The sequence below is a fragment of the Scyliorhinus canicula genome, chromosome 16 (genome assembly GCF_902713615.1).
Source record: "Scyliorhinus canicula chromosome 16, sScyCan1.1, whole genome shotgun sequence".
In the NCBI taxonomy this organism is placed as follows: domain Eukaryota; kingdom Metazoa; phylum Chordata; class Chondrichthyes; order Carcharhiniformes; family Scyliorhinidae; genus Scyliorhinus; species Scyliorhinus canicula.
Genome location: NC_052161.1, coordinates 120,272,246 through 120,291,447, shown reverse-complemented (window position 1 = coordinate 120,291,447; position 19,202 = coordinate 120,272,246). Strand labels below are relative to the sequence as shown.

At 43.1% G+C, this 19,202-nt stretch overlaps 1 protein-coding gene across 4 annotated transcripts in view; it reads left to right on the top strand.

Moving 5' to 3' along the window:
* Positions 1–8,376: 8,376 nt before the first annotated feature.
* iffo2b (intermediate filament family orphan 2b) overlaps positions 8,377–19,202 on the top strand; it is a 64,966-nt gene continuing 54,140 nt past the window's right edge. For 2 of the 4 annotated variants that reach the window (XM_038822287.1, XM_038822285.1), the window contains exon 1: positions 8,377–9,701. In XM_038822287.1, coding sequence (XP_038678215.1) covers positions 8,638–9,701 — 1,064 coding nt within the window. In that variant the 5' untranslated portion in view covers positions 8,377–8,637. The remainder of the gene's footprint in view (positions 9,702–19,202) is intronic. The other 2 variants (XM_038822286.1, XM_038822284.1) reach the window with 2 other exon arrangements.

Below are 19,202 nucleotides of genomic sequence, written 5' to 3'. Positions count from 1 at the left end.
GGTGAATGAAGAGGTATGTTCCAGAAACATATATCTAGACAAATTCAAAGATGCCAGCCAATGCTTAGAATGCGAGCATTTGCAGGTAATTAAGTCTTTACACATCCAGAGATAGGGGTAACCCCAGGTTAAAGAGATGTGAATTGTCTCAAGCCAGGATAGTTGGTAGGATTTCGCAAGCCCAGGTCAGATGGTGGTGGATGAACGTAATGCGACATGAATCCCAGGTCCCGGTTGAGGCCGTACTCACGTGTGCGGAACTTGGCTATACGTTTCTGCTCAGCGATTCTGCACTGTCGCGCATCCTGAAGGCCGCCTTGGAGAACGCTTACCCGGAGATCAGAAGCTGAATACCCTTGACTGCTGAAGTGTTCCCCGACTGCAAGGGAACATTTCTGCCTGGAGATTGTCGCGCGATGGGCAGCACGGTGGCGCAGTGGGTTAGCCCTGCTGCCTCACAGCGCCGAGGCGCCAGGTTTGATCCCGGCTCTGGATCACTGTCCGTGTGGAGTTTGCACATTCTCCCCATGTTTGCGTGGGTTTCGCCCCCACAACCCAAAGATTTTTTTAAAATAAATTTAGCGTACCCAATTATTTTTTTCCAATTAAGGGGCAATTTAGTGTGGCCAATCCACCTATCCTGCACATCTTTTGAGTTGTGGGGGCGAAACCCATGCAGACACGGGGAGAATGTGCAAACTCCACACAGACAGTGACCCAGGGCCGGGATACGAACCCGGGTCCTCAGCGCCATAGGCAACAATGCTAACCACTGTGCCACCGTGCTGCCCCCCACAACCCAAAGATGTGCAAGTTAGGTGGATTGAACACGCTAAATTGCCACTTAAATGGAAAAAAATTATTTGAGTACACTAAATTTATTTTTTTAAAGTGATTGTCGCACAATGTCCATTCATTCGTTGTCGCAGCGTCTGCATGGTCTCGTCAATGTACCACTCTTAGGGACGTCCTTTCATGCAGTGTATGAGGTAGACAACGTTGGCTGAGTCACACGAGTATGTACCGGATCTGTAAAGACTTAATTACCTGCAAATGCTCGCATTCTAAGCATTGTCTGGCATCTTTGAATTTGTCTATATATATGTTTCTGGAACATACCACTTCATTCACCTGAGGAAGGAGCAGTGCTCCGAAAGCTAGCGTTTGAAACAAACATGTTGGACTTTAACCTGGTGTTGTCAGACTCCTTAAAGTATATCTAGGCTTTCAAAACTAATTTAATAAGCTCTCCATACCTAATGTGAAAATTTAGGAGATTCAAGGTGAAATTTAATTGTATTATTTTTTTTTTTAATTTAGATTACCCAATTATTTTTTCTATTAAGGGGCAATTTAGCGTGGCCAATCCACCTACTCTGCACATTTTTGGGTTGTGGGGGCGAAACCCACGCAGACGGGGGAGAACGTTCAAACTCCACACGGTCAGTGACCCAGAGCCGGGATCGAACCTGGGACCTCAGCGCCGTGAGGCGGTTGTGCTAACCACTAGGCCACCGTGCTGCCCTTTAATTGTATTATTAATACGTTACGTAACAGGAAACAGAGATAAACAAAACTAGCCAGGCCAATATTTATCTCTCAATCAAAATCACGAAAACCGATTATATAATTATTTATTTCATTGCTGTTTATGGGATCTTGCACTGCAGCAATGGAGGTCACGTTTCTTCCATTATAACTGGGACTACACTTTAGAAATAATTAATTAACTATACAGCATTTTTGGGGCAATCTGGTGATTGTAAAATGCGTCAAATAAATACAAGTATTTCTGTCAGTAAGAATATATTAAAATGTAGAGATGAAACATCTATTTGTACCATCACGCACCATTCCTCCAGTACAGTGACAAATTTCATGGGTCTGCAGTAATGGGCTGAATATCACAGGTCATTATTAATAATAATACTGATCTTTATTATCACAAGTAGGCATACATTAACACTGCAATGAAGTTCCTGTGAAAAGACCCTAGTCGCCACATTCCGCCACCTGTTCAGGTACTACAGGGAGAATTCAGAATGTCCTGATTACCTAACAGCACATTTTTCGGTACTTGTGGGAGGAAACCGGAGCACCCGGAGGAAACCCACACATACACAGGTAGAACGTGCAGACTCCTCACAGACAGTGACCCAAGCTGGGAATCAAACCTGTGACCCTGGAATTGTGAAGCAACAGTGCTACCCACTGTGCTACCATGCTGTCCACTACTGTAAGCCAAATCAGAAACGGATTTCTCCGACACATTTACGCTAACCATCCACAGAAATCTCCATTCTCTACATAGAGGAGCGAAGACAATGCTCTGGCCTCTTGCTCAAATCTGTGTGGCAGATTGGTCCACCAAACTGCCAACCAACGTACTACTTGAATCAAAAATCACCTTCTCATGATGTGAGAGATGAGGCCATCAGCATGCTTGGTTCTGCTCAGCCTTTTGCCAGTAACAATGAGTGATAACCATTCTAGCACCCGAGTGCGAAATGATCCAGCCATTACGCTCAATTTTCTGATACAAAAGCAAAATGCTTCTGATGATGGAAATTTGAAATGAAAACAAGAAATGATGGGAATACTCAACAGGCCTGCAGCATCTGTGGAGATACCTTCTTCAGAACTGTTTTCTTGCCTAATGTTTGTGAGACATTCAAATTGATCCATCTTAGTTCATCCATTGAGAAAGACCCTAAAGCTGATCCCCATTTTGGCATTTAATTGTTAATAATAATCTTAGGGTTTCAACTGGAAACCCATTCCATGTATTGATTACTCTGTGTATGAAGATATCTTTGATATTACTCCTAAATTTATTTTTTTACTAGTTTGAATCAGTGTTCCCTTGTCCATCTCTTGCAATTTAATTAGAAGTAATTTTCCACATTTACCTTTTCCATACTGTTTACTATGTTTTTAAAAACTAAATTTAGAATGCCCAAATTTAGAATTCCCGTACCAGCCTCCCCGAACAGGCGCCAGAATGTGGTGACTCGGGACTTTTCACAGTAACCTCATTTGAAGCCTACTTGTGACAATAAGTGATTTTCATTCATTCAATTAATGTTTTCAAATTAAGGGGCAATTTAGCGTGGCCAATCCACCTACACTGCACATCTTTGGGTTGTTGAGGTGAAACCGACAAACATGGGGAGAATGTGCAAACTCCACACAGACAGGGACCCAGAGTCAGGATCGAACCTGGGACCTCGGCACCGTGAGACAGCAGTGCTAACCATGTGTTTACTGTGTTAAATGCCGTTTTAAGATCACCTCACCTCAAATTGGTTGTACATGTTCAGTGTGTCATCTACTCAGATTTTTCATCCTTAATGATTCTGACAATGTTCATGGCGTTACCCATCGTTCTTTCCTTTTTTTAACTAAACTTGAGCACCCAATTCTTTTTTTCCCCCAATTAAGGGGCAATTTAGCATGGCCAATTCACCTACCCTGCACATCTTTGGGTTGTGGGGGAGAATGTGCAAACTCCACACGGACAGTCACCCGGGGCCAAGATTGAACCCGGATTGTCAGTGCCACGAGGCAGCAGTGCTAACCACTATGCCACCCAACCCATCATTCTTCCATGCATACACTCCTTTACATTCAAAAGGGGCAAGTTTCAGTCATTGGTCTTCATGTGACTGATTCTCGATCAACAGATCTTTCGAACATGGGACAAGATGTCCCACAAGGTATTGGGATCTAGAATGCAGGATTTGTTTCCTCGTCTTTCCTTTTCTGCTGCGGCTCTGCCTCATTCGTTCTTTCTGGGCTATCACCCTTGAGATCACCCCCAGGTGTTCTAACGTTCCAAGTTGCAAAATATAATGCTTTCTTTCTTTGACTACAAAGATGTTGATCCTGCAGCGTGTAGTTCCCCAGTAAGGAAAAAATGGGACAGCCTATTTTTATTGTACCTTTTCCAGCTCCTTCCCCATTTTGGGGTGAGAAAAGGAATGCTCAGTTACAGATGCTACTGGCCAAAGCCACCTCTGTACCAATGACCTCCAGGTATCTGTTACCTGTGTGCAGATTGTTGACTAAGGACTCCCAGGTACAAAGTCCAGTCCCTGTTGTCAATTCACTATCGCCACAGGACATGAAATGGGAATACTGCCACTTGCAAGTCTCTCTCCAAGTCACACATAATTCTGGCTTGGAAATATACTGCCATACCTTTACTGTCACTTGATCAAAATCCTGGAACTCCCTCCCTAAATGTTGTGGCTGCATCTCCACCACAAGAAGTCCGGTAGTTCAAGGTGGTTCACGACCACCTTTTCAGGAGTAATTAGGGGTGAGAAATAAATGCTTGCCAACAACGCTCATATCTCATGAATTAATTTTAAAATTGTCAAAGCCGAGGAACTGCCCCTATTGGAGCTGCACACAGCGGCAGTCCTCATCAGACTAAGGACTGCATTTAGTTCCAAATTGGGGGAAAGCTTTTGAGTTGCCATTGTCAAGATTGGCTTTCTTCTAGGAATGATTCAGATTCTGAGAAGCATCCCATGGAAATTACACTCAATCTGCAGATACCAATTTGAGGAAGCTTCCTCAGTGGATCTATGCAGAGTGAGCTGTCACCTTTAGCCTAATGTCTATGATTTACTCATTGTTTGAGAATAGTAGATGAGATCAGTTCATATTTACAAGACAGATATTGGCAGATATTGTTGGAGATACAGAATTAAGGAGGGTAAAGGCAGTTGAGAGACAAATCAGCCATGAATGGCAAAACAGGTTTAAGGGGTTGAAATGGCCTCCTCCTATTCCCATGAGCTGTGCCAATTGGGAGGCTAGTCTTATCATATTTATGAAGTATGAGAATGGGAAAATCTTGAGGCAGTTATTACTGTGGAATGATAGGCTACTATTAGGGTGATGCCCTGAGAACTGTACAGCCTACTCTCAGTCTTCAACTGAAAATGGCAAGGAGCTACTGCCGGGTCAGAATTAGTCTCAGTCTGAGAATGAGTTTTGTTTAGGGAGTTGTCATCCTATAGCCATTAGGAAAACCAAACCAATTACTGAAGTTAATTTCTGGATAGAATTAAAAAGTAATTGGCGTCATGGCGGTGCAGTGGTTAGCACTGCTGCCTACAATGCTGAGGACCTGGATTTGATCCCGGTCCCGGGTCACTGTCCGTGTGGAGTTTGCACATTCTCCCCGTGTCTGCGTGAATTTCACCACCACAACCCAATGATCTGCAGGTTAGGTGGATTGGACACACTAAATTGCCCCTTAATTGGAAACAAATAATTGGCTAATCTAAATTTATTTAAAGAAAATTAAAAAGCAAAGATATGCTAAACCTGTACAGAATTCTGGTGACATCACACTCGGAATATTATGTCTCCACAATAAAAAATATAGATATAGAGAAGTTGCAAAATGATTCCCAAGAATGATACCAAAACTGAGAGGCAATACCTATCAGGATAGGTTGAACAGCCAGTGCTCTTTTCTCTGGAAAGGGGAAAGTCGAAGGTCACCTAATGGAGGTATTTAAGATAATAAATGTAAAGAAACTGTTTCTACTCCCGAGGGTGTCCAAAACTAGAGTTCAGAATTATAAGACAGTTCCTAGTAAATCCAGTGGGAATTTCAAGAGAAAATGATTTACCCAAAGTGCAGTCAAAAGATGGAAAACACAATGGCAAGGGGTAGTTGAGGATTAGAGCATAGATGTGTTTTGGGGGGGACCAGATAATCACATGAGGCTAACGGGAATAGAGGATATACGTTTGATAAATGGATGGAAGGGACTCCTGTGGAACATAAATGCCAGCATAGACCATTTGGGCTGAGTGACCTGTTTTGATTAAGAATTATTCTTGGTTAGAATGTGATAGTATTCCATGTTTTGGTATTTCTCTCAAACTGCGGTGGAATAATCCCTTCATGTTGCTCATATTATGATGTTGCACGGCAGACTGCTCCTATCAGAATCATTCAATTCTTTTTTTTAAATAAATTTAGAGTACCCAATTATTTTTTTCCAATGAAGGGGTAATTTAACCTGGCCAATTTACCTACCCTGCACATCTTTTTGGGTTGTGGGGGTGAGACACACGCAGGCACGGGGAGAATGTGCAAATTCCACACGGACAGTGACCCGGGGCCGGGATCAAATCCGGGTCCTCGGCACATGAGGCAGCAATGCTACCACTGTGCCACCCTGAATTATTCAATCCTGTATGGAACACAGTCTATCCTTAATTCAATATTGTTTAATTGTAAAATGAATATAAATAGCACAAAAATTGTATGTTTTTTATTAAAATAATTGAATCCAAATTACTACATGATTTAATTTTTTACAGGAGTAAATAATAGTGAATATTTTTCTGGGACAGTACGAGTGAATTCCGTATTTAATTAGATTATCCCCAATCTGTGATGTGATAAAACCCAACACAGATTATATATCCTCTCTCCCATTATATTTTCTCTGTATTTATTTAATTTTTCCCTTCCTCAACGCACCATCATCCAACTCTTTCCACTCTTTTGCTGATGATTTCATGACAAATATGTCAAATGAGGTTATGCTGCAACTGTATACGGTGTTAGTGAGACCACACCTGGAGTACTGTGTTCAGATTTGGTCTCCTTACCTGAGAAAGGACGTACTGGCACTGGAGGGTTAATCCCAGAGTTGAAGGGGTTGGATTACGAGGAGAGGTTGAGTAGACTGGGACTGTACTCGTTGGAATTTAGAAGGATGCAGGGGAATCTTATTGAAACATATAAAATTGTGAAGGGGATAGATAGGATAGATGTGGGGAGGTTGTTTCCACTGGCGGGTGAAAGCAGAACTAAGGGGCATGACCTCAAAATAAGGGGAAGTAGATTTAGGACCGAGTTCTTTTTAAATTTAGTGTACCCAATTCATTTTTTCCAATTAAGGGGCAATTTAGCATGGCCACTCCACCTACCCTGCACATCTTTGGGTTGTGATTGCCAAACCCACGCAAACACGGGGAGAATGGCAAACTCCACACGGACAGTGACCCAGAGCCGGAATTGAACTTGGGACCTCGGCGTCGTGAGGCCGCAGTGCTAATCCACTGCGCCACCGTGCTGCCCTCGGACTGAGTTTAGGAGGAACTTCTTCACCCAAAGGGGTGTGAATCTATGGAATTCCCTGCCCAGTGAAGCTGGTGAGGCACTTCATTAAATGTTTTCAAGATAAAGATAGGTACTTTTTTGAGGAATAAAGGGTTATGGTGTTTGGGCAGGAAAGTGGAGCATAGTCCACAAAAGATCAGCCATGATCTCATTGAATGGTGGAGCAGGCTCAAAGGGCCAGATGACTACTCCTAGTTCTTATGACATTCAACCTCCAAACCACAACGAAATATTGGGACAGGTGACCAAAAACGTGGTCAAAGTTACAAAAGCAAAACTCTGCAGATGCTGCAAATCTGAAAAAACAACAGAAAAAGCATTTTATACTCAGCATATCTGTCAGCATCGGTGGACAGAGAAACAGAGATAACATTTCAGATTGATGAGCTTTCATCATAACTGTCTAAAGTTGGAAATATAATAGGTCAAATTAGTCAAATGTATGGGGGGAAATGGAAATGGAAAGTTGTGGTATAGCAGAAGGCATTAAATGACAAATTAGTTGATAGGATAGAGCCAAAGGGAGTAGTAATGGGGCAATTAAAGAAACTAAAGGTGTGTTCATAGGTGTGAATGGCAGAGCGGCAGATAGGGTGGAGAGGAAGGAGCTTTTCCCTTTAGCAATACATTGGAGCATGATTTATAGATTTAAGTTAAGGGACAGGAGGTTTAGAGGGGACTTGAGGAAAAACCTTTTCACCCAGAGGGTGGTTGGAAGCTGGAACTCACTGCCGGAAAGGGTGGTCGAGGCGGGAACTCTCACAACATTTAAGAGGAAGGGGGGCGGGGGGAGCACTTGAAATGCCTTGGCATTTGCTGGAAAACTGGATTAGAGTAGATAGGTCCTTGATAGGCGGCTCGGACACGGTGGGACTAAGAGTCTCCCTTCTGTGCTGGTTTTAAAAACTCGATGACTCCAATGATGAACCCCCGCAATCCGAAGACAAAAATAGGGACAAGGAAAAAAAAAACATTGCAGACTGCAAGATGCAAGGAAAGCAAAATGATGAGACAGCGATTTCAGTCAGAAATGATCAAGTAGCTCGGTTTAAAAAGATGTACGTTTTAGGAAAGGAGGGTAGCGGGAATACCTCGGGGTTGGGCTCTCCACCTCGCACGGTTGCCTCGAGGCTCGCGCCACTCCATCAACCGCTCCAGCGCGAGCGGACTGGCAGCGCGCCCCTCGCCCGCGGGAATGCGTCTCGCGCGCTCAGGCTGAGGAGGGGCGAGGCGGGGCCTGTGGCATCCCCGCCCCCCTGTCCTGACGCTGCGGGTCCACAGTCACCCTGAAGCCGGCAGCGCGCGACGCTACTCCGCTCCGAGGTGGTCGATCAGCGAGGACGTGTGGCCCAGGCCGAGCTCTCCAATCCCCGACGACGTCCGGCCCTTCCCTGTCCAGCTCATCTCTCTCTCCTACCCCGGGCCATGGGCTCCTGCCCGTGGCCGCGTCACTGAGTCCCCGAAGCGCAGCCCCGACCATGAACCCGGCGGCGATGCCTCCGCTGCTGAGCTGCGGCCTGTCCGAGCCCAACCCCGTCACCCTGGCGCTGCGGAACGACCTGGGCTCCAACATCAGCCACCTCAAGACCCTCAACCTGCGCTTCCGTTGCTTCCTGGCCAAGGTCCATGAGCTGGAGCGGCGCAACAAGCTGCTGGAGAAGCAGCTGCAGGCGGCCCAGGGGCTGCAGAGGAGCCGGCTGGGCCGCAGCCGGGCCGTGGCCACCCAGACCCGGCTGGACTACTGCACCTCCTACAGTTACTCGGTCGGCGGCTACAATTACACGCCCGGTACCGGCGCCAGTTCCGCTTACACGCCCGGTGCCGGCTACAGTCCTGGGACCGGCTCCGCTTACACTCCCGGTGCCGGTTACACTCCCAGTGCCGGCTCCAGTTCCGCTTACACGCCCGGTGCCGGTTACACTCCCGGTGCCGGCTCCACTCCCGGTGCCGGCTCCAGTTCCGCTTACACGCCCGGTGCCGGCTACACTCCCGGTACCGGCTCCAGTTCCGCTTACACGCCAGGTGCCGGCTACACTCCCGGCACCGGCTCCAGTTCCGCATACACGCCCGGTACCGGCTACACTCCCGGTACCGGCTCCAGTTCCGCTTACACGCCCGGTGCCGGCTACACTCCCGGTACCGGCTCCAGTTCCGCTTACACGCCCGGTGCCGGCTCCACTTACACGTCCGGTGCTGGTTATTCGCCCGGTGCCGGCTCCACTTACACGTCTGGTGCCGGTTACACTCCCGGTGCCGGCTCCAGTTCCGCTTACACGCCCGGTGCCGGCTCGGCTTACACCCCCGGTTCGGGTTCTCTGCCTCACCACCACCACCATTACCCGAGCCGCCTCCCCGGGACCATTTGGAGCTTCACTCACATCAGGAAGGTGGGAGGCGGCCTGGAGACGGTGCAGGGACCCGGCGTGTCTTGGACCCACCCGGACGGAGTCGGTGTTCAGATCGATACCATTACCCCTGAGCTGCGGGCCCTCTACAATGTGCTGGCCAAAGTGAAGAGGGAACGAGATGAGTACAAGAAAAAGTGAGTGACCGGTTTCACTGCGGAGCTTGGTGTAATATCTGAGATTGGGCAGCAGCTGGGAGAGTGATAAATGAGCAGCCTGGGCTGCTCTGCTCACAGTGCAGGAATATAATTTTTCCCAGCTAAAAGGCTGTAAATTCGGCATTGCTTAAAGCTATTAAACAGAGAGGATTGTTTGGGTGTGTTAGAAAATAAACCGTTGTGATACAGTATTGCCATGTAACGGTCCAACAATACACATGCATGCATTATATTAACAGTTACAGTAGTCCGTGTCAAGCGTGTGTTCTGAGCAATAGATCTTTTACAAGCTATATTTTAAAAAGTTAAACAAGGAAATGAGGCAATTAATTGTATTAGAAAGTTGTAACTAAGGATGGCTGACTTTACTTCGATGTATTAAGATAGGAAAGTAAATTCTGTTCAGAGTGTGTTAACTATGTTTTTGGGGGAGGATTTATGGTGTCTTGAGTAGTAAGGAGTCCATGGTCAGTTTGGAAGCTATCAACCAATCTCTAATATTAAAATGATTAGGTCATATTGAAACATTTTGACAGTCAGTGTGATCACTAAAAATTGTGAATTTTGAGGTTTATTAAATTGGTTCACATAAGATAATGAAACATTGCAAAGCTCATTTGTAGTACTTTAAAGAGTTTGTCCATAAGATTTTCCATGTAATATTTAATGAGACCCTCGTGTTGAAGATGTTGGACAGCAGGGGAGAGCCAGCATTGATGGAAAGATCCACCAGGGTTGGGGGAAGGTGAGCCGGAGACATTTGATTTTTCCCACTCAACAAATAACCCAAGACGCCACTACTGTAACAATTGGGCAAACATGGAATATTCTTTCAGCAAATTAAGCTCTGCCAGTATTCCCAAGTATGTGTGAGGGTTATTAAATGTGTAAATCCTGAAATATATGAAATGAACCTCGGGTTTCAAGCTTTAGATAGTATTTGCTGGTTAAACATGTGTGCACGGAAACTATCACTGCTAGTCCTGTGATGAAAATTTGACCTGTGTGGTTTTTGCAGGATTATTTGGTTACTTTGGGATGGTTCTCGTGTGACGCCTGATGCACAAAATAATTTGCTAACTTTTCAGGCATGGTTTGTGTAAAGTTATATGTGGCGGAATTATATTCATGATTTAGATTGTTTCTAATGTATTGTGACTGTGCAATGTGGTGAAATGATGTAATAAGAATCTTTTAAATTACCTCCCAATATTATGTGACAACGCCTTTCTTGGAAGGGAGGGGTAATGTGAAATTAATAACATCTAATTTAGAGATCAAACATAATCTTGTTTTAGATATTGAAGGAGATGGAAACTAACTGTAGAACACAGGTTAAATCCAGCATTTGTCGGTGTACATACAGCTTTGTACACTGCTCTATTGTATGTTGAGACTTTATGTTATTCTGCAGAGTCTGGACTAATTTGTAACAAATTATGAATTTTGGCCTTTTAAAACAAACTTTATATAAATCAGGAAATATTTTAAAAACTATTTACATAGTTTATGCACACGTGCTGGTAAAATCTAATATGTGGGATGATAACCATGTTTCTTCACTCTAAATGCAAAAAATTAATTCAAATCTTTCTCATTTTTAACTCCGTTAAACCTACATTTCTGCAATTGCTGAACAGTTCTCTGCTTCAATCGATCTGCACGCCATTTTATACAGTTGATTTGGGTTTAGAACACTCAAACACAATAGGTTGATTGAGCAATCCTGTATGATCATTGGTGAAAGTAGACTTTCTCAGATTACGCAAGGATGAAATATTTTCTAATAGTTTTGGAAACTTTAGACACCAAGGAGTGACTGAAAGAAATGCTAATTTTAAACTCTTTCGGTTGAGCATTGTAATGCATGAACCATAGTTGGCTCAAATATTTCACATTGTCTTGCATTTGTTTGAAGATTTATTGACTGCAGTAAATTAAGTGAATAGATAGTGGAACACACCCAGCTGTAACATGTTGGTTTGTGCCAAAATTTTAGGGTAAAAATCCATGGGTGTAATTTTGCCTGCTGACCTCCTGCCTTGGAAGGGTATTTGGAGTGTTTATGAATGAGATGGAAGGGAGACTCTGAGGTCAAGTCAGACTGTGCCTTTCTTGTACATCATCTAGTGCTTGGTTGCCGACCAACATTCTCAGAAACCTGGGAGTAAGTCTTCTGCTTGGTCTCTCTCCGGATAGCTTGGGGAATCTAAAGAGGAAATAACATTTTAAAATCACAAATTCAGACATGTCAATTAAGTCAGCCATTTTCCTTTTTGTAACAAATACTAAATATTTCTGTGAAACATTACTGATTGCCATCTGCCTTGGAATGGGAAAGTTAACTTGGGTTACTCTGTTATGTGGACTGTAGAGGTTTACTGAACTAGCTCTCCACTTGTCCGCTGTAGACATTGGGTGAAAAATAGTCATAAAATCATATATGGCTCATCACACCTGTTTGCATTAGCCCTCACTGTTCCCTGTCTGTGTCTGCTTGTCAAATACATAATGAATCCCTTTTGCATGGTCTGCACACCAGTAGTCATTTGTGGTAAATCAACTATGATCCTGGGTCACTGTCCATGTGGAGTTTGCACATTCTCTCCCGTGTGTGTGTGGGCCTCCCCTCCACAAACCAAAATAGATGTGCAGATTAGGTGGATTGGCCACACTAAATTGTCCCTTAATTGGAAAAAAGAATTGGGCACTCTAAATTTTAAAAAAATCAATTGTTCTAATTCTCCTGTTGGTTTTTTTTGGCCCTTTGTTCTTGTTGATCCAGCAGCAATATATTTTTCTTTTCGAATGTTTCAGAATTTTGAAATCTATTAATAGTCTCCAACTAACTCCCTGATATTCTTCTATATTCCAATGACCAACAATTTTTTTCCCTCCTAACTATGGCATTTTTCAAATGGCCTTTTCTATCTTTTCCCACTTCCCAGCTCAGTTCTCCTTTTCTTTTCTTTTATAAAAATAAGAGTACCCAATTCTTTTTTCTAATTAAGGGGCAATTTAGCATGGCCAATCCACCTACTGTGTACATCTTTGGGTTGTGGGGTGAGCCACGCAGACGAGGGGTGAATGTGCAAACTCCACACGAACAGTGACCTGGGGCTGGGATTGAACCCAGGTTCCCATGCCGTGTGCAGCAGTGCTAACCACTATGCCACTGTAGTTCAGTTCCTTCTGTGTGCTTGTCCTTGGTTTGTGGTGGAAACTCAAGTTACTTTCTAAATCACAACTGACTAGACTTTGATTCTTCATGTGCCGCAGTACTAAATTTTAATGAACATTGGGACGGCACTGTAGCACAGTGATTAGCACTGCTACCTCACAGCACTGAGGACCTAGGTTCGATTCCAGCCCCAGGTTACTGTCCGTGTGGAGTTTGCATATTCTCCCCGTGTACTTGTGGTCTCACCCACAACCCAAAGATGTGCAGGGTAGGTGAATTGGCCATGCTAAATTGCCCCTTCATTGGAAAATTAGAGAATTGGGTACTCTTTTAAAAAAAAAAAAAAATAAATTCAAAATCTGAATGAACATCTTAAACCACTATTTCATGCCCACCTTCGCCATTCCCAGCAAAATTTTGAATTTCACGGATTCTGATCCATGTCCTAGGATCCTCGAAAGTCCAAAATGTTTCTTTTTCTTTTGTTAAATTTGGAGTACCCAATTCATTTTTACCAATTAAGGGGCAATTTAGTGTGGCCAATTCACCTACCCTGCACATCTTTTTAGGTTGTGGGGGCGAAACCCACGCAAACACGGAGGGAATGTGCAAACTCCACGCGGATAGTGACCCAGAGCCGGGATCGAACCTGGGACTTCGGCGCCGTGAGGCAGCAGCACTAACCACTGCACCACCATGCTGTCCGTCCAAATTGTTTCTGATGCACAACTTGCTTGTCTATATATTTTTCCAGATTTATGCTTTGGATATTGTTCTGTGTAAATCGCAGCATAGGATTGCAAATTGTTACATAGTTTTAAAAAAAAAAGTGAAATATAGAACATAGAACAGTACAGCACAGAACAGGCCCTTCGGCCCTCGATGTTGTGCCGAACAATGATCACCCCACTTAAACCCACGTAACCCGTATACCCGTAACCCAACAATCCCCCCATTAACCTTACACTACGGGCAATTTAGCATGGCCAATCCACCTAACCCGCACATCTTTGGACTGTGGGAGGAAACCGGAGCACCCGGAGGAAACCCACGCGCACACGGGGAGGACGTGCAGACTCCACACAGACAGTGACCCAGCCGGGAATCGAACCTGGGAACCTGGAGCTGTGAAGCATTGATGCTAACCACCATGCTACCGTGAGGCCCTCAAATATCTGCTTCATTAGAATCTTTTTGTTCCTCCATTTCTGATTCTTAGCATTTAAGATGTACAGCCTGCACTGCTTGCGTGGAGTGTATTGGTCACACTGCTTCTAGTTGGCAAATTGCACTAAACAGTTAAACTATAATCAATTTCTAACCAGTCAACAAAGAGTCATCTCTGCTGCCACGATTCCACCCACCCCCTTGCCCAGTTGGTTAGATTCTATTGCCTGTTAATATTCATGATATTTTGCGATGCCAAATTGCTGGCAGTAGCAGAAAGGACGAGGTGATGCCCTCCACAGGGAAAGCTAGAATGTATCTCATTACCCATCAAGATTGAAGTACTGTGATTTGAACAATGCAACTTTTGAACAAGGAAGTGTAGTTAGAATGATATCCATTGTCATATCGGGAAAAGATAGATGGGGGGAGGGAGATTGAATTGCGAGGGGAAAAATACAAAGAGAAGCTAAATTTTAATAAGGATAAAAATCTTCGACAACAATTAAAACCTGGAGGAGTAAGATGCCACACTAGTAATACTTGTAAAATTTGTAGAGGTTGATTGGCAGCAATGAACACTTAGCACACTACTTTGAGACTTGAAATGACTTAACTTTTTGTGTCATGTTTATTGATCATCTGCTGAAAAGTCAGGAACTTCACATCACTCAGTTCATTTAAATTGAATGGGAAATCAGTCGGAGAAATACAATTTTTACAAAACTAATAGCAGAACCGTACGTCTGATAGTGACACCTTGATTCTCGTTTTTTAATTGCACATCTATCCTTGCTTGAGGTTGCTGTGATATTTGCACATAAACCACTGTGAATGCCATTGTCCTAACCGTTATTTTGATAGCAATAAGTGTTGCTCTAGTGGACCGAAGCTGGCTTGATCTATTTTCAACTGGTTGAACAAATATTTAGATGTTAAGATTAAGCAGCACCTATTCCTTTCCAAACACCTTCACCTTCTGGCTCCATTTTGATTACTTTTCAATTAAATTACAACGGTAAAGGGCTATTTTGGAACTGCAGGGGATTAACAAGAGTGTAAATTTATTGAAGAACTTATTGAAGGAGTGGCATTGTAGTTAGCACTGCTGCCTCACAGCGCCAGGGACCCAAGTTCGATTCCAACGTTGGGTGATTGTGGAGTTTGCACTTTCTCCCGTGTCTGCGGGTGTTTCCAACGGGTGCTCTGGTTTCCTCCCACAGTCCAAAGATGTGCAGGTTAAGTCGATTAGCCATGCTAAATTGCCCTTTACTGTCCAAAGATGCATAGGTTAGATGGATTTATGGGGATAGGGCGAGGGAGTGGGCCTAGGTAGGGTGCCCTTTCAGAGGGTCAGTGCAGACTCAATGTGCCAAATGGTCTCCTGTGCTGCAGGGTTTCTATGATTCTAACTGTATTTATTCTCTGCATGCTTAATATGTTGCAAGCAGAATCATTGTAATTGGCTCCTATGGTACTGGCAAATGGTAGTGCTATTTGCCTGTTATTATAGCGTAGACTTTCACATTCTCCCCGTGTCTGTGTGGGTCTCACCGCCTACAACCCAAAGATGTGCAGGGTAGGTGGTAGGTGGATTAGCTATGCTAAATTACCCCAGAATTGGGATTTTTTTTTTAATTGTAGACTGCATAAGTACTAGGTGCTGTTCTTGTTTTCATTGTTTTTCTCAATGTACTACACCTATTTGTATTGAGTTTTATCTGCCCACTCTGCCAATGGCTGCTTTGTATTTTTCATCGTGGTTTGTAATGCTCTCACTTGGTACCATTATCAAATTTCAATATTATTCTCTTGTTAAAATTTATGGAGAGATTAACAAGAGGTTTTAGCACAGATCTCTGCATTCACCATAAGGCTCGTGTGCCTCCTTATATATGCATAAATCACCTACTCTTTACCTATAAGCTTCATTTCCTGAAAAACTCAATTAAGTTAATTGAATACTATTTGCCCATTTGCCAATCCATGCTGATTGCCCCTGATGAATCCATACCTCTAACAAATTTTATTTTGCATTATGAACTGCAGAAAAGAACTTGCAACTGAAGTAAAACTAATCGTATAGTTGGATTTTTCCTCTTTCTCAACAGAGTATAATACTTGCCACCCTTTGGTCTGATCTGTTGTCAAATACATTTGAAAAATTGTGATTAATACCGTTCTTTTTTCTAAACCTAGGATAGATATCATCTGAGTCTTATGACTTTTCGACTTTGGCTATTAACTGTCTTAATGGTGTCCTTTACCTATCCCGCAATGCCTCCCCTACTTTCTCCAGTTACTCTTGTAGAATTACTCTCCTCCTGTCAACAAATACTGAAACCATTTCACCTACTGTGCCATTTGGCTGGAGTTGAGCTACATTCCATTCCTGACTTTCCAGTAACAAATCATTTTTGGTAATATACCGATTTTTCACATGGGAGTTGAGTCTGATGCATAAATGGCGAGATCATGGAATCATACAGGACAGTAGGAGAGCATTCAGCACATTGAGCTAAACAGCATGTCTTGTGTTTGTTAACTAGCCTTACTGATCAAATATGGAAACATTATTTTGGTTTCATGTAGTTTTACTTTATTTCCCAGTTCTTCTGTGTCATATTGTTAGCTTAAATATTTCATTTAGATATTTTGTCTCTCTCTTGATGGGCAGTATTTGATGGACATAGTTCTCTCCTTTCTGATTAGGTTTTAATTGGCTCAAATACCTGGTGCTTTGTGCTCATGATTTGTTTATTCTCTCCTATAAATGGGTTCCATAATCCAAAATCGTTTTTTTCTTTAAATGGGCTTTACAATCCAAAAACATATATATATATTTTTTTTAAATTTAGATTACCCAATTATTTTTTTCCAATTAAGGGGCAATTTAGTGTGGCCAATCCACCTACTCTGCACATTTTTAGGTTGTGGGGGCAAAACCCATGCAGACACAGGGAGAATGTGCAAACTCCACACGGACAGTGACGCAGAGCCAAAAACATATTTTAATGTGGTCTTATTGTAACAGGTTATAAATGAAAATGAACGGGAAACAAGTAAAACTTGGAATCCGACTTAAACTTATTGACACCATCTGTGTTTCGGGAATGGTGGTGTGTGAAGAAGTGGAGAATGAAAGAAACATTGTTCATCAAAATGGGCTACGTTTATAACATTTATTCAGAAAAATTGGACTTCAGTTTAACATCTTACCTCAAGGATACGACAGAATACTGATAAAGTAATTCTTACTCAATGGTACTGGAGACTTTAACGAAGTGCTGGTGTGGGGCTTGACATTTTCAAAATTTCAAAAATGCAACCAACCGAGTCAAGCTGACACCCACAGACGAACTGGGAATAAAGTAAAACCAACTGACTTGAAACGAAAATAATATTTCCATATTTGATCACTAAGCAAAGCAAACTAACACAAGGAACTCTAATGTAACCAGACTGAGGTGTGAGATTATAAGTGAAATGAATGTTGCCATCGTCCCAGAGGACCATGGACTACTCCCCTTTGCGAGAGAGAGAGCTGACTGGTGGTGATTTAACCTGAGGGTCGCTATATCTCAGGCAAGGGGCAAGGTTGAGAAGGCAGGGGCTTCATGGATAACTTCAGGCAGTATGTAAATTGAACTTGCACTGTTGGCGTGGCTCTGCATGACGAAACAGCCATATGGGAAGTAGTGGCACTTCCTCTGCCATTCCTTGGAAATGGTGTGATTTGGAAATGCTCTTGTTAGCTTATAGCATTGGGAGCAATTTCTAAAAATTAGTGTGTACACTGGTACTAGAACCCGAGTATAGGACAGTAATCGCTCCAGAAACACACGCACATAAGCACAGATATTGGCAATCTTGTTTGATGTCAGTTTTGAAATGGTGGTCGTAAACTAAAGGTGCAGATTTTGATACTGACATTGCCAACTGGCATTATTGAGTTACCAAATAGGCTTGACATCACCCTCCATTCAGGGAAAGCAGATATGCATGTTAGAGTACTTTGCATCATGGCCACCTATTTAGTTTAGTGCCGCACTAACAGTTGATGTTCTTGTGAGGATTAAAACATTTTCGTTTGAAAATTTAATTCTTTCTCATTTGGCTTTTACCGTGATGGATGGAGTCGTCACAATGCTGACTGATCACACCTTCTTATCAGCCAGCAATTTATGGATTTGGCAGGTAGTCTGTACATCCAGATAATACCCCTCCTGCTGCTAACACTCCCCATTTATCCGAGCTAGAGATCAACATCAGCACATCTTAAGAAAAGTTGCATTTAAACCCCTACTCTGCTTATCTTGTCAGCTTACTAGGCATGAAAGATGCCTCGTACAATTGAACTCTAATATTTTCTCAATGAGGCTTTTTTGTTTGGTTGTCCCAGTAGCCATTTTACTGTACAAATGTCAATGGTGTGGTTGTGTTTCACCAGGCTTGGAGTTCTCATCAACCTTTCCTTGAACCAAAAGTTGTTTTGTTGTTTTGAACTTAGAGCTTGTTTACAAAGAGACTCGGTTGTAGTAGGGCGTTTCAGAAATTGAATAGTACATTGCAGTTCTTTCTGACCCGAATACTAATGATTGGTGTTACGTTTTGGAGTCTCTTTACTTTGTTAACTCTAGATACTTTTGTCTGCCGTGTTTCAGAGTAATCCTGTGGCTGAAGTCTAGCTCTGTATGTTCACTGAGAGGGGCGTGTTTTCATTTGCCATCATATTGAGGTAAATTTGTATTATACTTATGGAATAAATAGAAACGCTCCTTTCAGTTTATTTCAGCATCTTCCTAATTTTTGGAAGGCTGAAAATAATCTTAAGGCTTTAACTGGCGCACAGATTTATTTATTTTTTTGAAATAAATTTGGAGCACCAATTCTTTTTTTTTCCAATTAAGAGGCAATTTAGCGTGGCCAATCCACCTAGCCTGCACATCTTTCGGTTGTGGGGGTGAGACCCACGCAAACACAGAAGTGACCCAGGGCCGGGTTCAATGCCGTGAGGCAGCAGTGCTAACCACAGCACCACCGTGCCGTCCCTGGCACATAGATTTATTACACTGTAAAATAATCCAAATTGTGTAATGCCATATGTATTTCTAGTAATTGCTTCAATTTAA